The sequence below is a fragment of the Dermacentor albipictus genome, chromosome 10, assembly GCF_038994185.2.
Source record: "Dermacentor albipictus isolate Rhodes 1998 colony chromosome 10, USDA_Dalb.pri_finalv2, whole genome shotgun sequence".
Taxonomy (NCBI): Eukaryota; Metazoa; Arthropoda; class Arachnida; order Ixodida; family Ixodidae; genus Dermacentor; species Dermacentor albipictus.
In genome coordinates, this window is record NC_091830.1 from 35,815,970 (window position 1) to 35,842,732 (window position 26,763).

General features: G+C 45.0%; 1 protein-coding gene across 1 annotated transcript in view; it reads left to right on the forward strand.

The window, feature by feature from the left end:
• LOC139050298 (uncharacterized) overlaps window positions 1–10,231 on the forward strand; it is an 18,395-nt gene extending 8,164 nt beyond the window's left edge. The window contains exons 2-4 of the mRNA XM_070526529.1: window positions 2,311–2,382; window positions 9,836–9,925; window positions 10,035–10,231. Coding sequence (XP_070382630.1) covers window positions 2,311–2,382; window positions 9,836–9,925; window positions 10,035–10,133 — 261 coding nt within the window. The 3' untranslated portion in view covers window positions 10,134–10,231. The remainder of the gene's footprint in view (window positions 1–2,310; window positions 2,383–9,835; window positions 9,926–10,034) is intronic.
• Window positions 10,232–26,763: the final 16,532 nt, after the last annotated feature.

The window sequence follows — 26,763 nt, forward strand, 5'->3', positions numbered from 1 at the left end:
TAAATGGACACTACACACCAACGTTAACGCCCTAACGAGTCGCTAGCGCGCTATTATTTAGCAGTGAAGCTACGGCAGCGCCGGCATGCATTAGCAATGGCCCTCGTCCAAGCGACCTCTTGCAACTCTTATGCCAGAGCAAGTCGCACCGCAGTCCACAGGAGGCCCCCACTAGGTGTCCTACTATTCACTCCGTTGAAAGCGAAGCGCCTTGCTTAAAGCTTTGTGCAGATGTGCTGGCATACACCACGATGGAGTCGACAGTGAAATCCTCCTCTAGCCTTGTGTACCTCTCTGAATTCCGAGTTCTCAACGGTTTCTACAGATGTCTAGGCTACACTTTCGTCGGCAACGACTTCGCCAACGGTGCACAACGTCTCACGTTGACGCGACGACCCAGTGCTTACACGGCTTACGTAGCAGCCACTTGGCTCGTCATCATCGGCGTCTTCGCTTGCGACGCCTCCGAGGCGGTCGAGATGTTCGACCCCGACCAAGTCCTCGACAAGGCGACCACGATCGTGTATTCGGTTCGGACCATATCGGTTCAAGTGTGCTCCCTTCTACTGGCTTTCACTCAAGCGCCGAGCATAATCCGGGCGTCCGGAGATTTCGCCGACCTCGAAGCCCAGCTCACTTTCCCCATTCACCTCAGCGGCACCGCTCGCAACCTCATCGTCATCAACATCGTCCTCACAGTGGCGCTTGTTTTATCCATCATTCCTTTGTTGTACTTGCTCAACGAAGAGCTCTCGAACGTTCAGCTCATTTGGAACTCCTGTTACCTGGTCGTTAATGTGGTACACGGCCAAGCTTCGTGTCTGGTTGCGTACACGTGGGCGATGTTCTTCACGGAGACGTTCGCCGCGTTGCTGGCTTCCATAAACTGCGAGCTGAAACACGCCCTGGACTCCGGTGGCTTTTTCGAGGACGCGCGAAGTGTTCAACACATACACGGCATCTTCGTTCGGGTCACGGACGTGTTTGAACTGTGCGACCAGATACTTGGGAAGTTCCTGCTCCTAATATTTCCCCTGAACTTGGTTCTGGCGGCACCGTGGGGATACTGGGTGTTTAAAGAGATGGACCGAGCTCTATTCGGTCTCTCCAGTGCTGTCGGATTCGCTGGGCTGTGCGTGCAAATGCTGCTCGTGTGTGTCTGCCCTATGCACCCGTACAAGGAGGTATACGCAAGCACCGCGTACTGATATCATGCTTACGTGCAGCTAGGATTTACATAGTTATATGGTCAGTTTCATTGTTAGTTAAGCGTTAGTTCTTAGTGATACCTAAAATGCCAAGAAGGCATTACTGAAAAGTGGTTACGTTCTTAAACATTGGAGAAAAACTGCATTAACCAACATCATTTCAAAAGCCATAGCGCTCACGAAATAGCCACGCAATGAAAAAAAAATAACCGCATTGAACTAGAAAACTGAATTTAATGTTTCAGAAAATGTTTTAGTTGTCGTTTTGCATGCAGAACCAACTAGGATGGAAGTAAGAAGTTTTAAAGTTAGTATAAATACAATGAAAAGGTTATATATCAAGTGTGAACCGCAAACACTGCTCTACAAAGATGTTTAGACACAATTTAAATCAAAGAACTGGTAATGCCTTTAATAATTCACAAAAAGTAACCTGAGGAACCAACCCTATGCGTAGAAATACGTGCCTAGAAATAGCACGAGTCAAGAAAATTAGCATTCAAATAGGCTAATTTGGCCCTATGACAGTGATCGTCCTTTTTCTAATGCTGTTGGCTTGATTCTGGGAAATCTCGAGCAAGAACTTTTGGCGCAATCATTACGCAACGCTAGCGGCTTCCAGTCTAGGCTAATCAAAATATAAGCGCTACCAACTCCGAAGTAATAACTGCTGGTGGTGAATCTTGGAATGTGCCTTTGAACCCTTTAATATATGAGAAGTTTGAGACATTGCAGCGCTCAGGGAGAGAAACGGACAGTGGCAAATGTTCAGATTGCATATAGCCCAGTTTAGTTGTTTAAATACTGTTCTTATATATAAGGATTCCGATATATAATTTACCTGTAAAAATTTACACGTTACATTTACACACGTAACGTGTGCGATAGAATACGCGTCTTAGTTGAGAAAGGTGAACAAATTACATTTGTCATCAAAATTCCCATCTCAGTACCAGGCTGCGAGGGCCACTGTTGGGCCAGCTTAAATTTTTGTCTTTTAGTCATTTCCGCCAATTTAGCGATCGTTAATTTCAAAGTGAGAATGCTTTTTCTCGGCACAACATCTCGTCGTGGCTTACAACGATTCACGTTTCTTACACAGGCCAAGAAAACCTGGGACGTTCTTACCAAGCTCCTCGTTTCCCAAGAACACACACCAGAAGTGAGAGAACAGGTGAGACAATATTCATGTTTTCAATATACATGTTTTCAGCATCTGCGCCTGGGCACTTTCCAGCGTACGCAAACATGACGGGCTCATACTTGATAAAACTGGCAGGCTATACCGAATGTATCCGACGTAGAGAGCCTGGTACAGCCGGAGTAGCGAATGCTCAGATGGACCCCATTTCATACCGGCCAGAAAGCGAAAAACTTGAGCAAGCCCAGTTAATTTTTTCTTCAACATTGCCACATGTTTCGACCATGAAACACCACGGTCAATGACAACGCCGAGGTATTTGTGGTGGGTGACATATGGGATGGCATTTCCATTGATCATAATTGGATACCAACACATAAGCTTCCGTGTGAACGCTATCGCAGCGCACTTGTCTGGGGCCAGTTGCAGTCCTTGGCACTGCAGGTACTGAGACGTTAAAGAAACAGCTCGCTGCAATCTGGCACGAATTTGTGGTCGCGTGACTGCGGATGCCCATATGCATATGTCGTCTGCGTAGGTACTGATGCGTACTGTATCAGGAATTATTTCCGCAAGGCCAATAAGGGCAACATTGAAAAGGGTCGGGCTGAGAACTCCTCCTTGAGGCACTCCACAGACCACAGCGTGTCTTGTCGTTTCGCCAGCATTCGTGGACATGAAGACTGTACGACCATCTAGGTAATTTGCAATCCACATGTAGAGACGGCCGCCGATGCCTAGATTACTGAGGGCATCAAGAATGGCTTCGTGCAGTACATTGTCATAAGCTCCTTTGATGTCTAAGAAAACTGCTCCTACAAGTTGGTGGCGCTTTTTTTCCTGTTCGATCGTGGACACGAGACCAATGACCCCATCTATTGCAGACCGGCCACGTCTAAATCCGGTCATCATTTCAGGATAAAGCTCATTCTTTTCCATGAACCATTCTAGTCTAGTGAGTACCATCCGTTCCATCACCTTACCGACACAGCTAGCTAAAGCTACTGGCCGGTAAGATGACATTTCGTAAGGCGATTTTCCCGGCTTTAGGAGGGCCACCAAACGGCTGGTTTTCCACTGCTTCGGGACTGTACTGGTTGACCACGTGGCGTTATAGTATGACAGCAGGACTTTACGACCTTCCATCCCAAGGTGGCACAGAGCAGTATACGAAATACCGTCAGGTCCAGGGGCAGAAGATCGTCTAGACGCAGCTAGTGCAGCTTCCAATTCCGGCATCGTGAAAGGAAGGTCAAGACGGTCATCTTTAGGAGGTAGCACGAGTCGATCCAATGTTGCACATGCTGTAAGATCAGTACGGGTGACTCTCTTACAGAAGTCTTCGGCAACCTGCACTTCCGTCAGACATTGGTGAAGTGCTAGAGCACGGAAAGGATGTTTTTGCTGAGGAGGGGCACGAAGGCTTCGTACTACCTGCCAGATCCTAGAAAGTGGCTTTCGAGGATCCAGAGAAGAACAGAAGGTCCTCCACCGTTGTTTTCCCATTTTTTGGAGGTGACGCCGTATTTTTCGTTGAGCTCGTCGACATAAGACAAGGTCTAATGACGATTGAGTTCGCCTAACCTTCCTTTCCGCTCTACGACGGATCGCTCGGAGTCGTTCATATTCAATATCAATCGCCGTTCTGGATGTAGGTGCACAGATGAGCTTAGTTGTCTTCTGCATTGATGATACAATAATGTCTTCTATATCAGATGGTGAAGTGATGTCTCCGCAGTACTCTTCGACAGATGTAGAGAATGTGGACCAATCAGTGCAGCGTACAGCAGGTGGAGTTGATTGCACAAACCACTTCATCTGTACATATGTTGGTATATGATCGCTCCCATGCGTTTCTATGTCCAAGCACCAGTTGACTAAGGGCAGGAGGCTCCGAGATACAATAGTGAGGTCTAAGCAACTTCCGTAGGTAGTGCCGCGGATGTAAGTTGGAGATCCATCGTTGATGACAGCCAGACCTTCACTGTCTATGAAGTCCATCAAGTTCCTACCACGACAGTTCATTGCAGCACTTCCCCAGTAAGGATGATGAGCATTGAAGTCTCCAATAACAACATGAGGGCCTGGGGAGCTTTGTAATACAGTGGATAGATAAGATAGTTCAAGTCCTTGTCTAGGAGGTATGTAGGCGCCGATGATCGAAAACACATGTAGTTTATGTTTTAGTGTCACACACACATATTCATTGCTGTCATGTGGAGTGATCGCGTTCCGCACAAACGTCATGTCACTGCGTATACACATTAACACTTTGCTCTTGGGTCCATCTTCACGTGACCAGAGCTTAACGTATCCGGAAAGGCGAAATTCCGACGTGAGATTTGGCTCGCATATCACGATCACTGGGAAGCGGTATTTGAATACTCGTTGCCTAAAGTCAGACATGCGGCCGCATAGACCTCGAGCATTCCATTGCATTATAACAGAATGATGCATCTTCTGTTCCAATGTCCAGTGTTTTATCGTGAGAGCCATGATTAATACCCTTATTTTAGAGCCGCTAATAGCGGCTCCATAGCATCTAACGCCTTCACGACCGACAGTGCAGTTGGCGTTGCCAATCCGGAGAGTAATATACGCATAGAGTTTACTAGCTGTTTAAGCATGTCTATCACCTTTTCATTTCCAAGCCTTTCAGTACTCTCCCGGCACTTGGGGAGCGCCAAAGGAGTATCTCCTCCGGAAGCCCTCAGTGGTAGCGAAGGCCACTCAATAGCCGAAGAGGTTGGACGCACGTTGGATGACGCCTCATTCCTTTACGGGCGCGGAGATACTGGGGGAGGCGCATCTTGTGTGTGCCGGCCTTGCTCTCTCTGTGGCACGGTTTGCATCCAAGTACTCAAAGGAAGTGCCTCTTTACCCCGAGGCTTGCTCTGGGAGCGGCGACGCCTTTGCCGCAACGGGCGCCCTTTCTTGCGGACGGAATCGGCAGCCTCCTTGTGCGTGAAGTTCTCTCTCACCATTTTTCTCAGAATTTGCCTCTCCTCTACCATTTTGGGGCAGTCCTTGGATGTCGCTTCATGGGCTCCGGAGCAATTTGCACATTTCATGGCGTCAGTCTCACAGGAGTCTACCTGATGAGCACCACCACATATTCGGCACGACGTAGGATTCTTACACACAGCACTCACGTGGCCCAGTTTGAAACACTTGTGACACTGTAACGGTCGTGGTACATACGGACGCACTGAGTGCCTCACATAACCTACTTTTACCGATGCTGGCAAAGAGTCTGACTCGAACACCAACTTGATGCACCGGGAGCGGCCGAATCGGTGGATGTCGAGGATTCGCACTGTCGACGATAATAGAGATCGCAGGCCGTCATCCTTTATGTCAATGTCCACATCCGATATCACACCAGTGCAGGTATCTTTGCCGTACGCTAGGAATGAGCGAACTGGGATGTTGCCAACCACTTGAATGCCTTTCAAAGCCTCCAATACTGCCTGAGAATTCACGTCCACCGTCAGAATGTTCTTCCGAGCATTAATGCGGATCTCTCTCACATGTCCTGAGGCTATTCGATCGAAGTATTTGGTCATTGATTGTCTATTCAACGAATTCATATTCGTACCTTCCGTTGTTGGGGTGTAGCCCACGGAGAAGACCCGTTCGTCACATCTGCTGTTATGAGTAGAATCACTGCCTGCTGACGTCCGGCGAAGCTTGCGCTTCAAGTGGCGCGATCGGAGTAGCGTGTAATCACTGTCCGAGTCCATCTCTGCCGCTGTTGAGCTGTCAGATGAATCGGGAAGCCTACAGTCGGTGATGTCGCGGTTTCCCACGGACAGGGCTACCGCCGCGGGACTCGCCTTGCCATGAGGGCGCGGAGCTCCTCCGTCCTCCATTCTGGAGGACGACGTCTTCGGGGAAGCTCCTGATATGCAGAAGGCGCACAACTTTGAAGAACCACAGAACAAGATCTACCGTTCCGCACTTCTTCGTCTTCGTCTTCGTCATCCGGGGTATGAGCCACTTAAGGTTATCACCTTAATAAATGGGTCTGCATCGGGGGAACTCGTAAAGGCCGTGCGGGAAGTTGGAAGTATTTTGCATGTTACGTCATTTTCATTGTTTACTTGCCTTTTTGAGGCACTCATGCCTTACCGCGCCCCTCATTTTTTTTTCTTTGTTTTTTTTTTTGGCGCCGCGAACCGCTCGCTCCTATGACGTCATGTCGCGCTGTCCCGTACGGGTCAAGGTATATAGCGACCGAAACGACAATTCTGAGTGCAATTTGTTTTCCCTTCACATTGGCAATGTTTATCGAGACGTATTTGCTTAAAAGATGTATGCCGAGAAACGAATGCATTATTACTTCGGGGTTTTTTCTAGCATTGCGATATCACGGATATATTCTCGCACAAAAGCCAGAATGGTTACCAGAGCGACTTTGTTGGTATTGTAGGCTAGTATTTTCCACCGAAGACGGTCGTCCATTTCGTACAACAGTTGTTTACAGTATATCGCAACCTGAGTGGTCCCCAGAATGCGAAAACTACGGGTGATAGTATGGGGTCATCTTGAAGAGCAGTTTTTCAAACACTGTGAATCTGAGTTTCTTCGCCGCTGGTCTGCGTGGTACCTTACCGTCTCCCGAGGCAAAGTCTTCCTACAGCCAGATTGATGCTCAAATTCTGTTTGCCTGAGTGGAGATTGTATTTGTATGTGCCCCAGGTGTCTCTCATAAATTCGAGGCCGACAATAATGCCTTTGCGTGGACGCTGTAATGTTGTGCTGCTGTGTGTGGCAAAGCCAGTGTCAAGCAGGCACCATTTATTATTTCATTTGCTGATCTGTTTTGTTTACATCAAGTATGATGTAAACAAACATGTGCTATACCTTATATTGCACTTTACGTTCACAACACAGTTGTAAGCGTGCCTGCGGGTGAATAAATTTGCTTGTCAACTTGAATGTATCGTCTCTTATTGAAATAAACATTTTCTGAACGCTGTAGCGGCAAAAAGAACCAATTGTAAGGTCTGTGCAAAATAGTAATGTGATAGTGTTATTATACACAACAATGCTGAGACGTCGGAAAGAATTAGGAGTATTGTGGGCATTTATTGTGCACTTCTTCATCATCTCTATATTATCATTAGCATGTGTGTGCCTTCTTCTTCATCGTGCGGGTAGGCGCATCATCATAGTGGACTGTGCCGAGGGTCATTCGCCGCGTCTCTCGGGCTCAGTAAAAGGCGGACCTTACTGTGACGTCACAAGTGGTGGAGGTGCTGGGTGCCCGTACTGCTTCGCTGCCGTCGTGCTCGTGTCCTTCAGGCCTTCCATGACGATTTGAGTGCTGGCCGCCTTGCCAGAAACCCTTTCTCGCGTGAAGGCTCCCACATATCGTGTGACGCACCGCACTGTCGCGACCAATTTCACGTGCTTTGCACGGGATATCTCCTCCGCTGCAGCTGAAAATCTCGCTCGACGTACGTAACATTTCCGCTTTACTACATCGATTTTCAATGGCGCTGTAGTTCATGGACAATTCCACGTACATATATATATTAACGCGATAGTGTTCAGGGCCACATGTCGCAGAAAATTCGGCGTCCTGCGTCCAGCGTCGACCATCGTTTCGGCAAGAAGAATTTGATACCATGCAAACCCAACCACGCAGGCCCTCCAAGCGGCGCAAGGAAGTTGCTGAACAAATTTAGTTTCTCAGTGTGAAATTCGCCAGAAAAATTTTGAAGCACGACTTATACACAACCGACCGACATGATAGCATAGGATTGTAATTTGAATATGCGAGAAAACATGATTTTGTTACGCTGGAACTCAAAAAAACAGAACGGCCTTTTCCAGCGTTTCTACTATTCATAGAGCGGCCATTGCCTCCGCCGACGCTCAAATCTCGAAGGCCATAAAGCGGCGCGCCCGGTTTTGTGCAACATCACGAGATGGCACTCGTCTCCGCTGCATTTCTACCAGAAAGCGCGCCTTTGTGCACAGCGTTCGCCGCCAGAGTTTCCCGGTTAACGTTACGCTTACATAAGCTGCAGTTGCCGGGAAGTGTGCGAAGCTGTCACGGATCTTTAAATGCTATCGCGTTCCACTCCTACAGGCAAAGCTTAAGCATCCTGAAATTTTTGAAGTATTCACCACCAAGCATTCGCCTTCCCACCTACATCGAACATATCGGTACTGTTCAACTCATTTACAAAGCATTTTAGGAGCACTTACACGCACCTATATTTAATTTCACGTGCCTGCCATAAGTGCTCCATACCCTTGATGTTTTTGCCGTAGACTCCTCAGCAAAGCCTTCCGTTCGTGAAAAGGAAATTTTTTTATGCAGCTTTTGTACTTAGCTTGGACGCTGTTTTAGTTTCTCCGTCTCCTCTTCTGTAGACTACAATCGGTGAGACCAACAGATGTGTCTTGAGACTCTCTCAAATGCCCTCCGATTAAGTGTGCCAGAGATATATTAAAATCGTCCATTTCATTAATCCGGTTAGCATTCTATGGAGGCTTTGTCCACTTTGCGATATGTTGCCTGTCTACGCTCTCTCGCATCTCCAGTGACCGAAGTTGCGCTTGCACCGCTAGTTATGGGCTGGCCGCTGCCTTCAGGCAGCACGGGTGACTGGCTATGTACCTGGATAAACTAGCTTCTGACTACCGTCGGGCCTAGTAGCCAACATGTGTCATTAAGTATGTACGTTGGGTTATGTGCGCAGCAAACAACTTCGGCATCACGTGTGCAATATTTTAAAACATTTTACATGTTTTTGCTTATTGCAAGGTCTAAAAAACTGAAGCATCAATTTTACAACTCTGGGTATCATAAGTGAGCTGCCGTAGCAGAATTCTGTAAACTGCACTCATTAAGACATCTAAGACATTAAATACTGCAGTGAAATATGCCTATAACTTGTGAGCAGGTCTTTTTCAATACCCTCACAAGAACCATACCAGTTTTACATAACCTGTACACTCGTATGTCAAATTTGTCCGCTTGAGATTCTCTAACAGATTCAGCTTACAGAACCGCGAAATCTGTCCTGGGTGCAAATTTACAGATTTGGGAACTTACTGCTTAATGTTTTCTTGAAACACCGATTATCAGCGATTTCAGTAAGTGTATGAGGCTATAAATCGCACACATGCTTGCTACAGTTGCTATAATTCAGCTTTTTTTAAGACTCCTTACCTAAGGGCATGTGCTTTACCCTGAGGTAAACAGTAAATAGTTTATTCAGCTGGTAAGTACACTGGTGTACAGTAATGATGAGTACGGCTGATGACAGGGTAAAACTGGATAACAAGAGCTTGGCTGGTACCGCGAGGCCAGCTGATGTGTATCCGCGATAAGGGTGGCTCCTAAGAACAAACATTTCTGTTATTCATGCTCATGTTTTGGATACTTTTTTCTCTTTCGTTTCTATCGGCACGACGAGGTAACGGCTTAAAAGATCTCTGTCTCTACGTCTCCTTCTTTTTCGTACAGATTCAGGAGTTTCGTCACACCTGCCAGAACCAAGACTTCTCCTTCTCCGGCTGCGGATTCTTCAAAGTTGGTCCTCCGTTAATCGTCTCGGTGAGATGTTCTGTTTACTGTCTTCATAAAAATTAATTTTTGTTTTTCTCAAAAACAGTGTTTAACGCTTTGCCGAAGCGTTGCTTGAGTTGCTACTTTTTTCTTTCAGATTGCAAGCGCCATCATAACGTATACGGTCATCCTCTACCAATCAGACAACAGCTCTTCTAGCACTCCAGCTGCGCCGCTGAACATAACTCAGGCTTAAGTGACCACCACCTGTCATTCTCGTGCCGTCTAATCGTACACTTCATACATTTGCCACAGATCCTGATTTCAATTATAGTTAGTAGGGGGCGTGCGAATATCCGAAATATTTCGAATACGAATCAATATTCTTCGTTACTAGGGACTCTACTTGACAAAATGCAAGCAACAGGATTTGCGCCCGCATGTGTGAAGTAGACAGTGTTCCTGGAAGGACCCAGGGTAGTGCGCAAGGTCTCACGTCTGCTGAGCACGTATTAGCGAGACACTAAACAAGTTGAAATCGATCAACGCATTTCACTGAGCAGCCAAAAAGACGTACTAGCGGAGTAATTGCTGACCCGTACTGCTACGCTAACCCTGCTTGTAGCGAACGCCTTAACCAAACAATCTGCCTTCGTTATTCAAGTCGTGTTCGATTCAGGTATCTGATGTTCATTTTTTTTTTTTGCAATGTTCGTTTGCGGTCAAATGGTGTAAAATGAGAATGGCTTATCGATCACTGTTATCTTATCAGCGCTATTTTTAGTGCATGTTGTTTCACTATTTCACTATTGTTGGTGAAAAAAGAAAGAGATAGATAATAGTGCACGTTCGCCGCAATTGTGTATTGTTAATCCCTCTGAACTAAATGTATTGAGCTAACATGGTAAGCCGCCAGTTTCTGAAGTCGTGTATGGAGCTAGAGGGTTTCTTTTTCTTATCTTTTTGCTATAACTTGCACTTAGTTTATCAAAATTGTCTCATTTCTGAGTATGCCTGCAGATTTGTTACGAAGCAATTTAGGCAGAAATATTATTCAGAGGACTTCATTATGTTAAAGGGGCCCTAAAACCATTTTTTCTATAACTAATGATAGAATGGTCTCACTATTCAAGGACGTCGTCTGACGAATCTCATGCCAAAAAATGTTTTTTCAATCCTTGAACTATAAGTGGAGTTATCGCACGGATACCCGCCTCTGTCTGTCGTTCTCTCTTCGCTATCCCGCCGGAAGCTACACAGCGGAGAAGCGAAGCGGGCAAAGCCCAGAACAGAAGTTCATCGTTGCGGCAGCAAAAAGGCTCGTAGCGCCATTCCGTGGCGGCCGCAGTAGGCTTATACTCAGCCCGGCGCTCCCATCTCGGAGGCCACGTGCAAGAGACGCAGCGGCGCGTAGTGCAAAATAATGGAACGGTTTTCCTGCTTTTTTTTTTTCATATCGCAGACGTACGCATGTTTTTCATTTATGTAACTCAACAGTGACAATTTTGTATTACTTCAGAATGTTCTCGCGATAACGAAATCAGCCAGTAGAGTTGGTGAGTATAGCTGCTTTCCATGACGCTGCATGGCCACAGTGTGGAAGCGTCATCAAGCGATTTTTCGCTGTGTGTACTAAATTTAGGGGAGAATGTAAATTTCCTGATTCTTGCAGTGCAATAATATTTAGCTCACATACGCACAGCAGCCTCTACGACAGACCTGTGACTTTTTGTTACTGTGTTCAAAAAGTGTTTGAGGGCCCCTTTAACAATGCCATGTTGTTTCTTTGTCTGCTCCATTTGAGGAAATCAGTAGTGGAAGCCAAATTTCTCCGTACATTCTTATTCGTATCGATTCCGCAGTATTACCGGCGGGGCACCCCTAATTATTGCTTACTGATTTAGCCGGATGATATTATAGTACAAAACCATGGTGTCAAACTATGGAGCGAGTTGCCTACAAAAATAATCAAACTATGTCCACTGAATCTTCTGTAACGTGCTAGTACAGAATGGCACTTATACAGACCAGGGGGGAGGGCATTCTGTAAGAGTCCACCTAGTGGACTGTCCATTTCGGCCGCTCCTGATTGGATGCAGCTGTACGAGAGAGGAGGAGACGAGCGGCCCTAGCCAATCAGCAGCGACCGAAATGCACAGTCCATTAGGTGGACTCTTACAGAATAACCCTATCCCCCCGCCCCACCCATAGCTTGGTTTTCGCGATGTCATAAGTTGAGCCAAGGCGCGTCATTAATTTCAGAGGCTCAAGCCGTAACAGAGTGACTCGAGCTAAGATATTCTTGGCATCTGGCGATTAACCAATGTAACAGTATTTGATAACTCTGACGTTGCAGAACATTAACAATTATGGTACACTTACACAGTAATGCATGTATGTAGTTTTGCAGGGGGACAACACTATACTCTACACAAGGTTTTACAACTATAGATGTGTACATTTTCGCACTTCTAAGGTAACTATCAGTCTTTGCCCTGAAAATTGATAAGGTACCTATAATTTGCTATTTCGCCCTAAATAGTCGTAATTTACGTTATAAGTAATGTGAGCCCTAAACTTTGCGTCAGTAAGAGAAAACTTACACAGCATTTATAACTTGGCTTGTGCTTAAGTTAGGTTGTGCGTATGGTCCAGGTAAATATTAATAGCATCGATGCTAAAATAAATCCAGATGGAGAATGATGAAAACATTCAATCCCGTGCGATTCCTGCTTTTCTTTGATGTAAGCAACGTCGTTTACCTATAGAAATGAGAAAAGATGAGCCTTCGTAAGAGTTATCACTCTTAAAGCGTATACTTGCAGTCGTGTGACAAGGAACTGTAAGACTCGGCAGCCCTTGCTGCTACCGCGATGTTGACATATACGTATTATCGAGAGGGTCGCGAGCTGCTGGGAACAAATAGGTAGTCCTTTTATATTAATTTTCTTTTCGCGATATCAACGTGAAACTGAATATGCCTAAAGTCCGTCGTTATGGCTTCAAATGGCTGTGCTACTTTGCAAGCTCATCAATTTCAATGTAACTGCGCTTTGAGACTAATAATTCGCTATGACCATGTGTGTGCGAAGGGACTTATTACCTTCGCACGTTCAGAAAAGTGTGATTGCTTATATATTTAGAAAGATGTAAAGTTTACTCACGAAGATTAGACAAATCCATGCACTAACCATCATTGCCATGGTAGCGGAGGGTTCGCAGCGCCAGAGCTCCCTGTGGTAGTTCTCACACGAAACTCCATGCTTGATACATGGCCTCCGAGCTTGGGCACACTGTCAATCGTGGAGGCCATGCATGCCCTATGTATGACGCGTGCAATCACGGAGGCCATGCTTAATAAACTGCGATCTGGGCGCTGCTTCGACTGCAGCTAAAAGCCCATCGGCAACTGAACTTCGCTCCTTAGCTTGGATCATGTCTGTGTTAGTAGTCAAAGCGGAGACACAGGGATGCGTTTTTTTTTTTAATTTTGTTAGTTTTTAAATTTTGTTAGGTTGTTTTTTTAAATTTTGTTAGTTGGACAATCGTCCACTATCAGAACCAAAAGCTTTAGATCAATGCTCCGAAAGAACATCCGCGTTGAAGGCCTTACTTGCGTTATTAAGGTTCCTATGGTCTACGGGGCTTCACGACAGACTCTAAGAATGCCGCCCCCTACCGCTCTTTACTGTACGCGCTTTGTTCGTGCTTGTCTCTCTTTCTTTCTATCTCCCTCTTCCGCTCTGTTTCTCTTTTTATCCCCCTTAACCCTTCCCCCTGCGCAGGGTAGCCAACCGGAACTACCTCGGGTTAACCTCCCTGCGTTTCTCTACATTATCTTATCTCTCTCTCTCTCTTAAATTTTGTTGTATGTCTGCGAATTTGTTCATGCTAGCAGTATATTTTTACACCAGCAATAGATTCCCGGTCATTTCTACGCCGTCTCCTCACACACAACGTTTTATTTCTTTTGCACATTTAGATGTTCACTCCCTGTTCGGCTTGTGATATACTTACCAACCTCTCATCGAAAGCTTGACGTACGACAATTTTAAAACCAACACACTTCACTTGCACATTTAGCCCTAATAAGGCAACTACAAGGCATTTAGAAGCAGGTATCTGAGCATTTATTTGCTTTAGTTACGAGCAAGCTGCTCTGGAAAGGTACACAGACTGTATGCGAATTATTTACAATACATGCCAAGTGCACATGTAAACAACATTGCTACTGAGAGATCGCCCAGCATCGTTTTCATCCGGCGCACTTTTATCTTCTTAATTCTGTCCTCTCGTAATAATATTCGTTCGGCAGTTTTGAAACGTTTCTATTCAGGGTGGCGAAAGATTTTAAAAATGAGTTATTTTCTATCATATATATTTGCTTTTGGGTTTATTTTCTCTTCTTAAGTTCCTCTCGGGTGGCCTGTCTTCGTTTCTTGCATTTAGAGTAGTTATGTGCACTAACTTTTAGGTCTGCAACTCGCGACGTGCGTTATTAACTATGAAAGAAACAAGTGTTTCTGGTAGACACAAGAGGGAGACGCAACAATTATCGCTAGTTATCGCTAGTTAGATGCCTATCGAAGGTTAATCCGTGATCAACCACGTCATATATAACTGTATCAATAGTATTGTGCCGCATTTTATTGCAAGTTTGAAAGCAGAAGTGATTTTGTCTCAGGTATTGTCTCAACAGATAGCTCGTGTAGCCGACCGACATAGACAACAGATTCCTTTTTAAGAAAGAAAAATACACTAATCATTCGTAACCAAAAGTTAAACGCACCTTTTGAGATGTCAGCATAGAACGAATTATTTTCATCGCTAAGTATTCTACGCGTTCCATCGATTCCACTGGTCAGGAAAAACGGCAAACGCTCGTGATTCACTGTCAAGCGCGAGAGCCCACAAAACTTGGGAATAATTAGGAAGCTTAATATCCTCGCAGCCAGCACATGCCACTGCTAGCAATAAAGTGTGCACACCGTAATATCGTTGATGATTGAAATACGGTCAGGTTAGGGCTAACTGGAGCGTGTTTTTTCGCTTATTCTTTTACCAACGCGTATGAAGACCGTGTAATTTCGGCTTGCGCACTTAGTGTGAAACTTTTACCATTTTTGTCGATCAAATAAGTAACGGTCTCAAGCCATGCTCACAGGTTATTAGCTGCAAAAGCTGTTCTACTTTGCAATTTCGTGTTCGAGTTTCATTTCCCCGTTACTGTACAGTCGCGGACAGAATAAAATGGACCACGGTATCTCCGAAAACGTTCAATTCCCGAGCAGCCTGTAGCAGTAACCAGTAAAACAGCCCACGACAACGTTGTTAGCATATTCTAGTCGAGGTCCAAAATGCAAATACCAGATTGCGTTGTGAGGTTGCGGAGATATTCTGCTTTTTCTTAGATTTCATGGTCCATAATATTCTGTCCGCGACTGTACATGAAAGCGGAAACACCCTAACGCAGCACATCCCCCTTCCGCGCACCATTGCACTGCCAAGACAAACGAAAAATGAATTATTTTCCACATTCACATTGTATGCCGAAAGCTCTTGTTGTCGAGTCCAGACTAAGGTCACCTCATTGCGCAAACAATTACAAGTGCAAAACGCCGTTAGAGTCAAGAGAACCATCATAATCTTCACGTCCATAAGTCTGTAACATGCAGCCTGAGAAAATAAAGCAAGCAGTGACAAGAATCTATCTCTTGCGTACTATTTCTTAAGCAAGAGGCTGCGAGCGAAAACACAGCCTCGCAAGAATCACAAACCCTGAACCGACAATAGCCAACACGTGGCGACAGTCTGGCGCCATTAACTGCGTGCTAGTGTTGCAGCTATAATGACTACTCCACGTGGGCGCAACGGGATTTATGCACCCACCGGATATGAAGCTGAGCAGATTGCATCCTAATGGTCAATGACCTCGAGCTTCCACGTGGAAGCATCAGGCTAAGGTCTTATCGACTCTGTCTGGGTGTATATAAGAGTATTTTGCTCCCGAGAGCAGTCACCTATGATTTAGAGGTCGCTCATAAGTGTCGAAGCAGGTCAGAATCTATTTCCCCGCTTCGGCTGGTACGCGACCAAACTGATGCGAAGGCATTCCTCACAGCCTGCACGAACAGATGTCTGCTCCAAGCAGTCCGACCCCGTCGCCGTCTGATAGACCGACAACATTCTTCGAGTCCTTTCACGTCGTCAACTATTACCACAGGCTTCTGGGCTACAGCTTCCTAAACAAGCAACAAGCGCTAGACGATAACGCAGCCTGTCATGACGACGTCGTCTGCAAGCGTCGTAGCCCGTACGCGTTCTACGCGGTCGCCAGCTGGATTGTCCTCATCACCGTCTTCGCCTACGACTCGTACGAAGTGCTCAAGATGTTCGACGACACCGAGTCGATCGAGAAAGCGGTCACGCTCGCCTACTCTACGCGCACGCTCATCATACAGCTCTTCAACTTCTGCGCCATGATCGAACGGGCCCCTAGGCTTGCGCGTCTGGCCAACAGATTCGGTCACCTGGAACGACGACTCCCAATTCCAACGTCCTTGGGCTTGAAGACATCCGCCTTCTGGATCGTCGTCCTCAACATAACCTCAGCCGTTGTTTTGTTTGTATCCATCGTGCCCCTGCTGTTTCTGTTCGCTGAATACACTCGGGAAATGCTGGCTTGGAACATCTTTTACGGCGTCGTCGTGCTGCTCCACGGACAGACGGCGTGCACGATAACGTACACCTGGATCGCCTTCTACAGCAAGGCGCTGGCGGCTTACATACACGCCATCAACGACGAGCTCAGGGACATGCTAGTTGCGCTCGAGGAAACGGAGCAAACCTTCCAGGAAACTCTGGACGTTGATGGCCTTCACAGGCTGTTCTACGAGGTCATGGAAGTCTTTTGGAAGTACCAGAATGCGTTCGGCCTGTCCTTGTTCATCGTAGTTCCACTTAACCTACTGGTAGCAGCCCCGTGGACTTACTTCGTCATCAAGCAGCTTCATCGACCCGAGGTCAGTCTGATCAACGCCCTTGGCTGCGTCGCCCTTTGCGCCCAGATGGTGATCGTGGCACTCTGCGCTGTGATGCCAAGCAAACAGGTACTATTCAGTATTTTTCACACGCACGTGCACATTCATACTTGTCTTAATTCCAAGCAATTTACGCGCACGATTCATTCTAGACGTGAAAGTCGTTAGCGCACGTCCCTGGTTGTTAGATCTGTCATATTAACAAATTGCCCCAATTATGGCATTTTTTCGAACGAATCACAGCTAGATATGATGAGACGTTGAATTTCACAATATGGCGAAATGCGAGCGACTACAGAATCGCATTGTAGCGCTCAATTTCCTACTTAGCAGGGCAACACTGAGATTGTGTGCATGTATTGTCGCAAACATGCATCCGCGTTTTTTTCATTGCAGTGGTTAGGCGTGCGCGGAGCCCTCTATGCCTTAACTATTACGTCTATTATGGTTGTAATGCAATATATTGCTCTCAAGCTATTCTTTGAAGCGCGTAAGGGCTTTCATGTTGTTGTTTGTGGTGGTGTATGAAACCGTAATTCAGTAACTACACCCCTAACTTCAAGAAATCTTTGAACTTATAAAAAGAACATTGTCTACAATTCGCACATATGTTGTTCTTCTATTTGTTGTTTTACTCTCACAGAGGCACACACAAAAAGAATTCCTCTTTTACAGGCGAAGCAGACCTGGACTGAGCTAACCAAGATACTTGTTTCAGTGAACCATACTCGGGACACCAGAAAAAAAGTAAGTGTTTTAGCAGGTACCCTCGCAAAAAGAGTTTTAGCGCATCGGTTCACTGTTTACGGAATACCGAAACACCGGAGACATGATGATGACGCTGATGATGATCATCATGTTTATTGGCATTACCTTTGAAGGGGGGAGGGCGTAATTTATACCCTAGTCTGCTTGATTTATCCAGGTGTTAGTTCATCTATCGCTATCTAGCATTTTGCCTATCTGATCTCAATTCCAACTTTCTTGTTTAAAACCTCTATCACTATACCGTGCCGTTACCTACACTTGAATGCGGGTCTATCAATCTCTTCCCTGCTTTTCTTCAGCCAATACTCAATCGTCTCTTACCAATATCGACTGCAGTCAAGTTGATCTTATCAATTTTGCTGAAGAGGCAGAGAGCTCACGGTGCCATTTTGTGACGCTAAGTTCAACTAGGGCACACAAAAAGATATTTAAAAGACCAGATCATATTTAGCTGCTGACGTAGACTCGGCAACAAGAATCACTGGGGTAAGTAACGACGCTTACTTTCTTTTCGCAGGGAGGGAATGTGTCTAATAAAAAAAAAGTTCCCAATACAGTGTGGTTCAACAAGCGTCAGATGTTGCTACCAGCGCTGCTGCCGTACGATGTTCTCATGTTTCAAAATCGGGAATACGTGCGAGCTAGATCCCTCACGTGAATACCAACATTGTACAAACTTCAGCGGCCAATCTGAGCGTCGTATGCATTTTCCCCGATGCAGAAGGGGTGGGGAGAGGATAACAGCCACTGACACTTCCCTAACACATAGCTCAAATCAACTAACCAGTGAGCTACTATGAAATAGCTGAACTCAACGCATCCTTCTTGGTGCTGACACTATTCAGCTCGTGCGAACCAGCGAAACTCAATGTGTACTTCTAAGCACTGACACACCACGTCCACCTTTTGCAGATCGAGATGTTCCGTCACACGTGCATTCACCAGGAATTCAGGTTCTCGGCGCTCGGTTTCTTCAAGGTTGGCCCACCCTTAGTCGTGTCGGTAAGTAACAGGTGAAAGTCCCACGCAGCGAGACATCCTGCACGTCTTCACAAAATCAAAAGAAGCTAAACTAAACTGCAATTCAGCCGCTGTAAAACATGTTTCAGTTTGATTCGAGTCTATACTAGGCTGATTTCTATTTACTATTACCAACTTACAACTGACTCCTGTGTGTACTACATATCGCAGACTTGAGATTAGGAGGTCTCCCTAGTGGCATATTTTTCACCCTACTGCCTCCTACAGCAGTGATAATTGCGTGTTATTCGAAGTTACCTTTGACGAATAACATGAACTTCGCTTCATTTCTATTCGAGGCACAGGGAACCGTCTTCACCTTGATGAAAATGCGTTCTCTAGTCGAAATGAACAGACTAAGCTGCCCCCTCTTTGGTTATACTCTAATTTCTTGCACTCGTGCTTACACCTGTACTAACCAATCAACTGAGAATCAGAAGCATGTTTTATTGTGTTATTAATTGTAATACATAAATGGAGATAGAGAAGGAAGTCCCAAAGCACAAGAGAGTAAGCGTACCTCCTGTCAGGTAGTACATAAAACGGATAGCATGATTAGGCAGCAGAGTAGAATAATGCAAAGCAACAAAAAGGAATAATATATTTCATAATGAAATAACATCAATTTGATAATACAAAAATAATACAATGTAACACGATATTACAGGTATAATACCAAGAATATATATTTATTTTACGCAAAAGTGTTACAGAAGTATTACATATTGACAGGCTTAGGCAATAAAGGAGTTGTAGCATTCAGCTCCTCACTATTTTATTCTTCATACTTGTTTTGTCATAACAGAGTCGTCACTGACCATACAGAGCCGAAGTACACCGTAAATAGCTGTTCTCGTGTCAGTTCCTGCCGACAGAACGAAGTTGTATGTTTCCTCACTCGTGCACTGAGACCACGGATGTGAGTGGGCGATTTATTCTCACGGCATTATAAGTTTGGGAACTGTTGTGTCACAGGCGTCCACCCCGAATATTAAATGAAATGTCTATAATGAGCGACAGATTATCATACTAGCTGCAGTCAATTTTCGCTGTATTGGCAAATACGCCTTCTTCACAGCTCTGATTGGCTCACATACGATGGTGCCGCCCTCACTGATTGACTCGGAGAATAAATGTGGCGGAAAGCGAAACAATGGTGGAATTTCACATTGTCTAGGACATTAACCCACATATAGTCGATAATCACGTCATGTGAAGTACAGTAAAAGCTCGTTAATTCGAACCGCAAGGGGAAGCCGCTTGAGTTCGAGTTAACGAAAGTTAGAACTAACGAAAGTGAAGGAGAGCAACAGTACGCTGCGATTTGGGAGCAGTAGGGTATGTCAGAAAGTGATGGCGTTTGCTGCGGGCACACGCCATCTTCAAGTCGAAGCTCTGGGTCCGACTGTGCTCCACCACCGATGTCCACCGAAACGAACGTTAGCGGAGGCTTAACACCATCACAATGAATCGCGATGGCCGATACCTCCTAATCTGAAAACAGAGGTGCACAACCGATGAAGACTGCCGAGACAAAGACGCTGAACATGTGAAGGTGGCGAAGGCCCTGATTCGTTGGTTCTTGATTGCAAGCGCAGCTGCGACGTACTTGATTCGCTGTGTTTTGGCGAATCAAGTACATTAGCAGCTGTACAAGATTTGTAAAGCCTCCGAGATTCGCAACGGGCAAGAAGTCTCGGAGGTTACGTAGAACGGAGAGGCGGCAGCCGCTGCTGGCTTCTGGCTCACCCCGTGCAGGTTAGATTTTTTTCTGATTTTGCCTTCTCTCGCCGTTCTCTCCGTTTCGGAGGCAATACAGCCTTGTGTGTAGGCAGTAGGCGTGTTTCTCTGGCCGTGTGCCAGGCGAGCGTAGTTCGAATTATCCGTGAGGGAACCTTCTCGCGTTCGAATTAACGGACTTTTTTATACATAGACTTCTGTGGAGCTTGGCCGGACCAAATCGTACAGTTCGAATTATCCATAAATTCGAATTATTGAAGTTCGAATTAACGAGCTTTCACTGTATATCGGATAATAGGTGAGTGCGCTAACTGCACTTCATAGCTTTACGCCTACTATAAGTGAACGAATAAAAGATTTGGCGAAACTGCGTGCAGTGGCGCCTGAATACGCCACCTTTCCACAGCTATATTGTGCGCGCATGGCTCCTCAAACCTGCCCTGCACACTGTTAAGTGTAAGTGTACTTCGGGTATTAAGCTAAAGGGTGTCAGAACAAAAAAAAAACTAAAGAAAGGCACGTTAATAACTACTGGCACTGGCCCACTGTTTTCCACACTCAGAAAAACGAAAGAAGGCTAGAACATCTCATTATATCATTTAATCAGTCTAAGTAGCTGAAATAATCTGTGCCATGATCCCAAGGGTAACCTCGCAAAGTCTTAACACCATTGCACATCACGAAAATTAGAACAACTCGTTCATCTTTGTTTCTCGCCGTGAAAAGGACACTCGTAGAAAGAAAGAAAGAAAGAAAGAAAGAAAGAAAGAAAGAAAGAAAGAAAGAAAGAAAGAAAGAAAGAAAGAAAGAAAGAAAGAAAGAAAGAAAGAAAGAAAGAAAGAAAGAAAGAAAGAAAGAAAGAAAGAAAGAAAGAAAGAAAGAAAGGAAGGAAGGAAGGGCACCTCATTAGAGTAGTTATTCACTCTTCTCAACTGGGGTATTCTGTGCAGTGAACTTACGTGAAACCCCACAATGTGTTAACACAATTCAACATAAAAAAAGATTGAGCAACTTATCTTTATTTCTCACCATGAACAGAACACTTGCACCATTGTACGCAATCTATCTTTGTTCACTGGTTGACATTTCTATTTACCATTGCAGATAACAAGCGCTATTATCGCTTACACCGTGGTCCTCTATCAGTCGGACACGACCATGTGGAGTGCGGGCACCACCACCACCAACGTGACATTGTAAGCAGTTGTCCATGGCAGTACTTTTCTCAGTCTCCACAGGAAACGTGGCAATAAAATTTCTCAAACGCGTACGCGTGTTTTCTTGAAGATAAAATGCGTACACATTACTCTTAGCAAGGCGCAGAGTTCCCGCTAATCGCTTGCGATCTCTTGGGCTGTGCGTTCGTCATGCAGTGCAAAAGTGATCTCACATTTATGGTTGCCTCCAAAGTCACAATTTCTGGCTGTTTGTTCGGTTATTCTTCTTTGCTTGCCTTCCGAGAGGGCAAATGTGGAAAATTTGGTGCCAACACTTTGAAGTTTAGCTGTGTTGGTTCTTTGGGGGAGAAAAAAGAAGAGACTACAGGCACAGCGGTTAAATGTGGTATCGACACTTGATTAGGCCCTGCCCTCCCACAAACGATATAAGAACAAACAATGGTGGCTCATTTCTCGGATAAGTAAGGTGAGCACGCGCCTAGACTGTTTGCGGGCCAGTGCGTATATTCAAGAAAATCGAATACACAATTATCGCAACAAGAATGTTGCATGCGTAGAGGGGACACAAGCATCACGGGTAAAGCATTAACACGATGCTTAAGGTGTGTGAGTGTGTTGTTTTTCAGATGCCTACTCAATCACTACAAGAGACACATTCAAAAGCTTAAGTACTCGTATTTTCCTTGCAGTTCCATCTGGAAGCGGCACTTAGTAGGGGTCCTATGTAGATATGTAGACATCGTGTACGTAGAGTTCGATACCATTAATCTTTCGAAGAAAAAAAATTCCGGCCAGACTCACCTTACTGTGAATATCGAAACTAAAGCGATTAGCATTGAAGCAGTGTAGCGGCAAACCGTATTGTCAACGCCGAAACGTGTATGAAGCCGGGCTGCTCTGTTGAGCTTCCTACTGTGCACTATGGGCCATTAAGCACCACCGCCGTAAGCACCACGTGTGGCACGGGTTCAGTTCTGCCTAGCACTAGAGAACCTTAAAGGATAATGCAGCGGAGCGAACCGTCATTGATACACAGGATTCGGCTGGGCGTTGCTTTCACCCGTCGCTACGCGCACCTCATCGGCCAGTCGAACAGCCCTGATTGTGAACATTGCCAGATGCCTGAAACACTGGAACACATACTGTGCTATTGCCCAGCATATATGCTGGAGCGAAGGACGTTGGAAAGTTTCCTAGCCAGCGTTGGCAGGCAACCACTGTCGGAGGAAGCTATCCTCGGCCCATGACCTTACACTGCAACTTCAATGCGTGCAACTAAAGTGTTGTTGAAGTTTCTGCAGGACACCAAGCTTGACGAATGGCTCTAGCGAGGCAACTGTTTCATGTACATAAGCACTCACCAAATCTCTTATCATCATCTATCATTCCAGCACTTTCACTCCCCTTCGCTCTTCCCTCAGTGCAGAGTAGCAGACTAGAGCACACTAGCTCAGGTCGAACTCTCTTTCTTTCCTGTCGGTAAATTCTATTCTAAAGGTGAATTTTTGTTATTGAAGAGCGGCACATACAGAGTAGCACTTACCTAGTGCTCCAACACGGCACCAGTGAGGTTCATTTTTATTTACGTATTTATGCGAATAGCATTCTTTGCCTACTTCAGCCGTTTTGAGCCTTTCTATCCACCTGCATATCCATATATATATATCTACCTCTTACGCGAACCGAGTGGCCTAAGCTATCTACCTCTTCGAGCCACAAGGTATGTATTCACTGGGTCATGATGCCGTCGTGGTCATTCCATTGTCGTCATTCCTTCTTCGTGACAACTTACTCTCGTCATACTCTCGTCGTCACGCCTTCTGGCCCGACCCAGCGGACCAAATTGCTTATTAGTTAACACTGCTGCCCAGAGCGATGAAGGGACAGGACGTGAGCGAGAAAACAACACACCACATCTGAGCGCAAAATACCAACTGGTTTACGTAAACCAGTTGATAGTTTGCGCTCAGGTGTCGCGTGTTGTAAACCAGTTGACAGCTTGCGCTCAGGTGTCGCATGGTACGGCTTATTCTTTTTTTTTATCATTTTGATTAGCTAACTGGTTAGCCAAGTGGTCAGGTGCTGTGTTGCGCTCAGGTGCCCTGTGTTGTAAACCACTTAGCTAACTAGTTAGCTAATCAAAATGATAAAAAAGGAATAGGCTGTACCATGCGTTTTTGAATAGCTGTGACCCAGATGCGTTGAATCAGTTCTTTAAAAAAATATCGAAATAACCTGACTAAACTGCAAAAACAAGCTAAACGCGACTATTACTACTCCATGTTCGATGGTATCGTTGATGCAAAACAGGCTTGGAATAAGCTGAATTCTGCTATATCATCAAGGTGACCTGCCAGGACTATTAAAGAGCTCGAGGTTGGTAATGAGGTTCTTTAACATGAAGCGCTCGCCAACAAACTTAATGATTACTTTGTCTCTCTAGTTGAAAGCACCTATGATCAAGATGCCTTGATGTATTTGCCCCATCCACTTACACATTCTTTGTATCTTGATGAGACTGATAACATTGAAGTTTCAAATGTGTTCAAAAACATCAGGCTAACTAAAAGTAAGCATGTGCACGGATTAAAAATGCAACCAATTCTTTTTGTTATTGACCTGCTCCCCCTTGCCTCACTCACATTTACATCGCCTTAACCTCTGGCATTTTTCCTCATCAGATGAAAATTGCAAAGGTAGCACTGGTGTAAAAAGGTGGAGAAAGGGAAAATTTAAGTACAGACCAATCTCAATTCTTCCCCTGTTTTCAAAAGGTTTAGAAAAAACTATTCTCCTTAGGATTACTGCTTTTTTAACAAGTATTCTGTTTTAACGCCATGTCAATATGGCTTCAGGTCAGGCTGCTCGACTGAAACTGCTCTGCTTAAACAAAAAGAACTAATTTTGAAAAATATAGAGACAAGGAAACTAACATTGGGAGTATTCCTTGATTTCTCAAAAGCTTTTGACAGAATTAACCATGGAACACTATTAGGAAAAGTGAACTGTTATAATACACGCGGAATAGTTTTAGATTTAAGTAGAAGTTACAAAACCAACAGAAAGTCATGCGTACCAATTAACAGAAAATTATCTTCATTTAAATTTATTAGGCAAGGTGTGCCTCAAGGTAGCATATTGGGACCACTTCTATTTATCAGTTATATAAATGACATTGTGAATATTGATAATTCGATTAATTATATTATTTACACAGATGACATTAGTTTATCCTTCAAGGGAATTAAAAAGGATGAACTCATGAATTTTGCGATTGAAATACTTGACAAATTATATAACTGTTTGTAAAAAATTTTCTCCAGTTAAACTGCTCCAAGACAAAAGCGGTTTTTAGAACGAAGTCCTCGCCTTGTGACCTCACCCAGTGCCTCACACTCAATGACACAGACATAGAACTTTCCGCTACAGCAAAAACTTTGGGTGTTATCTTTCATAAATTGATGCTGTGGGGCCACCACACCGATTACTTACGAAATAAACTTAGTAAAGCGTTAGGTATGTTGCACAGATGCCAGACGCTACTACCAATACCACAGAAACTTATGCTTTATAGCGCACTATTTGCTTCTCACTTGCGCTATTGTAACCTCGTCTGGTCAAATAGTACTAAGAAATAGTTAGACAATTTAAAGGAAACAACCAGCAGTTGGAAGTGAGCGCTGTGTTCCTTTATCTGGCCGGCTCCGCTTGTTTCCTCCTTTGTATGTTGCGTTGTACCAGTTCTACAATGCAATACGAACTCGCCCAATCCTCAACTCTAGTGATCAACTTAAGTGTTCCTTTAAAAGCGACGTGATTAAGGGTACTAATTATATCATAAACATCGCGAACTTGCAGCGGAATCCTTCTTTTCGCCTAAATCGATACACTGAACACTGGGAACTCCCGCGCCCCCGGACTAATTATGGCCTTCAAGCGCTCTCCTACTGTCTTCCCTCAACACTTAACAAATACAATCTAAGCTATGTAAACGTACGTCCTATATCCAAGAACACATTACTGCAAAACTTTCTGTGAATGTTAACTTTTGTTTTGCCTCTTCAAAAGTATTTCTTTGCCATTTCATTTCTGGTTTTCTCGCTTAAATGTATGCGTAGATGCGTATGTATATATATATATATATATATATATATATATATATATATATATATATATATATATATATATATATGCCGTTATGCACCTTTATCCTGCCATCCCCACCGCTTTGTACACATCAGTGTACTTATGTGGTAAATAAGCTTCTTCTTCAGTTGACAGTTTGCGCTCAGGTGTCGCGTGTTGGTTTCTCGCTCAAGTCCTCTCCCTTCGTCGTTCTGTGCAAAATCCTTAAGAATGTCGAACCAGCTAGCCAACTGCGGAATTTTCCTGAATTGTTTAATAGCTTGGGCTACAAGGTATGGATGGGCTCGTTGTGGCCTCATCGCCATCATTCCAGCTTTGTCATCCGACACCCGTCATGCTGTCATCATCACGTCATCATTGTCATACAGTCGTTGTGCATTCGTAGTCATACCGCCATAGTACTGCCGTCGGGGTCGTTTGATGGTCGTGATCACAGCTTCCTGATCTGCCTGTCATCATGCTGTAGTCGTCCCACCTTCCACTCACACCCAGTGGTCAAGGCTGCCAATACCTTAAGCTACACAGGTATGTATTTGGGGTCGTGATTCTGTCGAGGTCGACATCGTCGTCATACCAGCCTTGTCGTCCGACTCTCTTCATGGCGCTGTCATCGCGCGATCGTCGTCGCGGTATCACTTCACCATCATCATCACTTCTGTATCGTCATCCCACTGTCGTCATGGTGTCGACGTCATACAACTTTTTTCTCGATCTGTCGACGTCATTCCAAGTTCGTAATTCTACGGTAATCATGATGTCGTCATTCAATCGCGACTATGCCGCTGTTGTCTTAGCATCGTAGTCATTTCGTCCTCGTCATATATATACGCTCTCGTTTATGCTTTGTCCTACCCTCGTCACGATGCCGTCTTTGTCACGTCATCACAGTCATCGCCGCTCCTTCATCCAGTTGTCGTGATACCACCGCGTTCACGCCATCGTCGCTATACACTCGTCCTCATCTCGTTGCCCTTTATGCCCTCGTCGTCACATT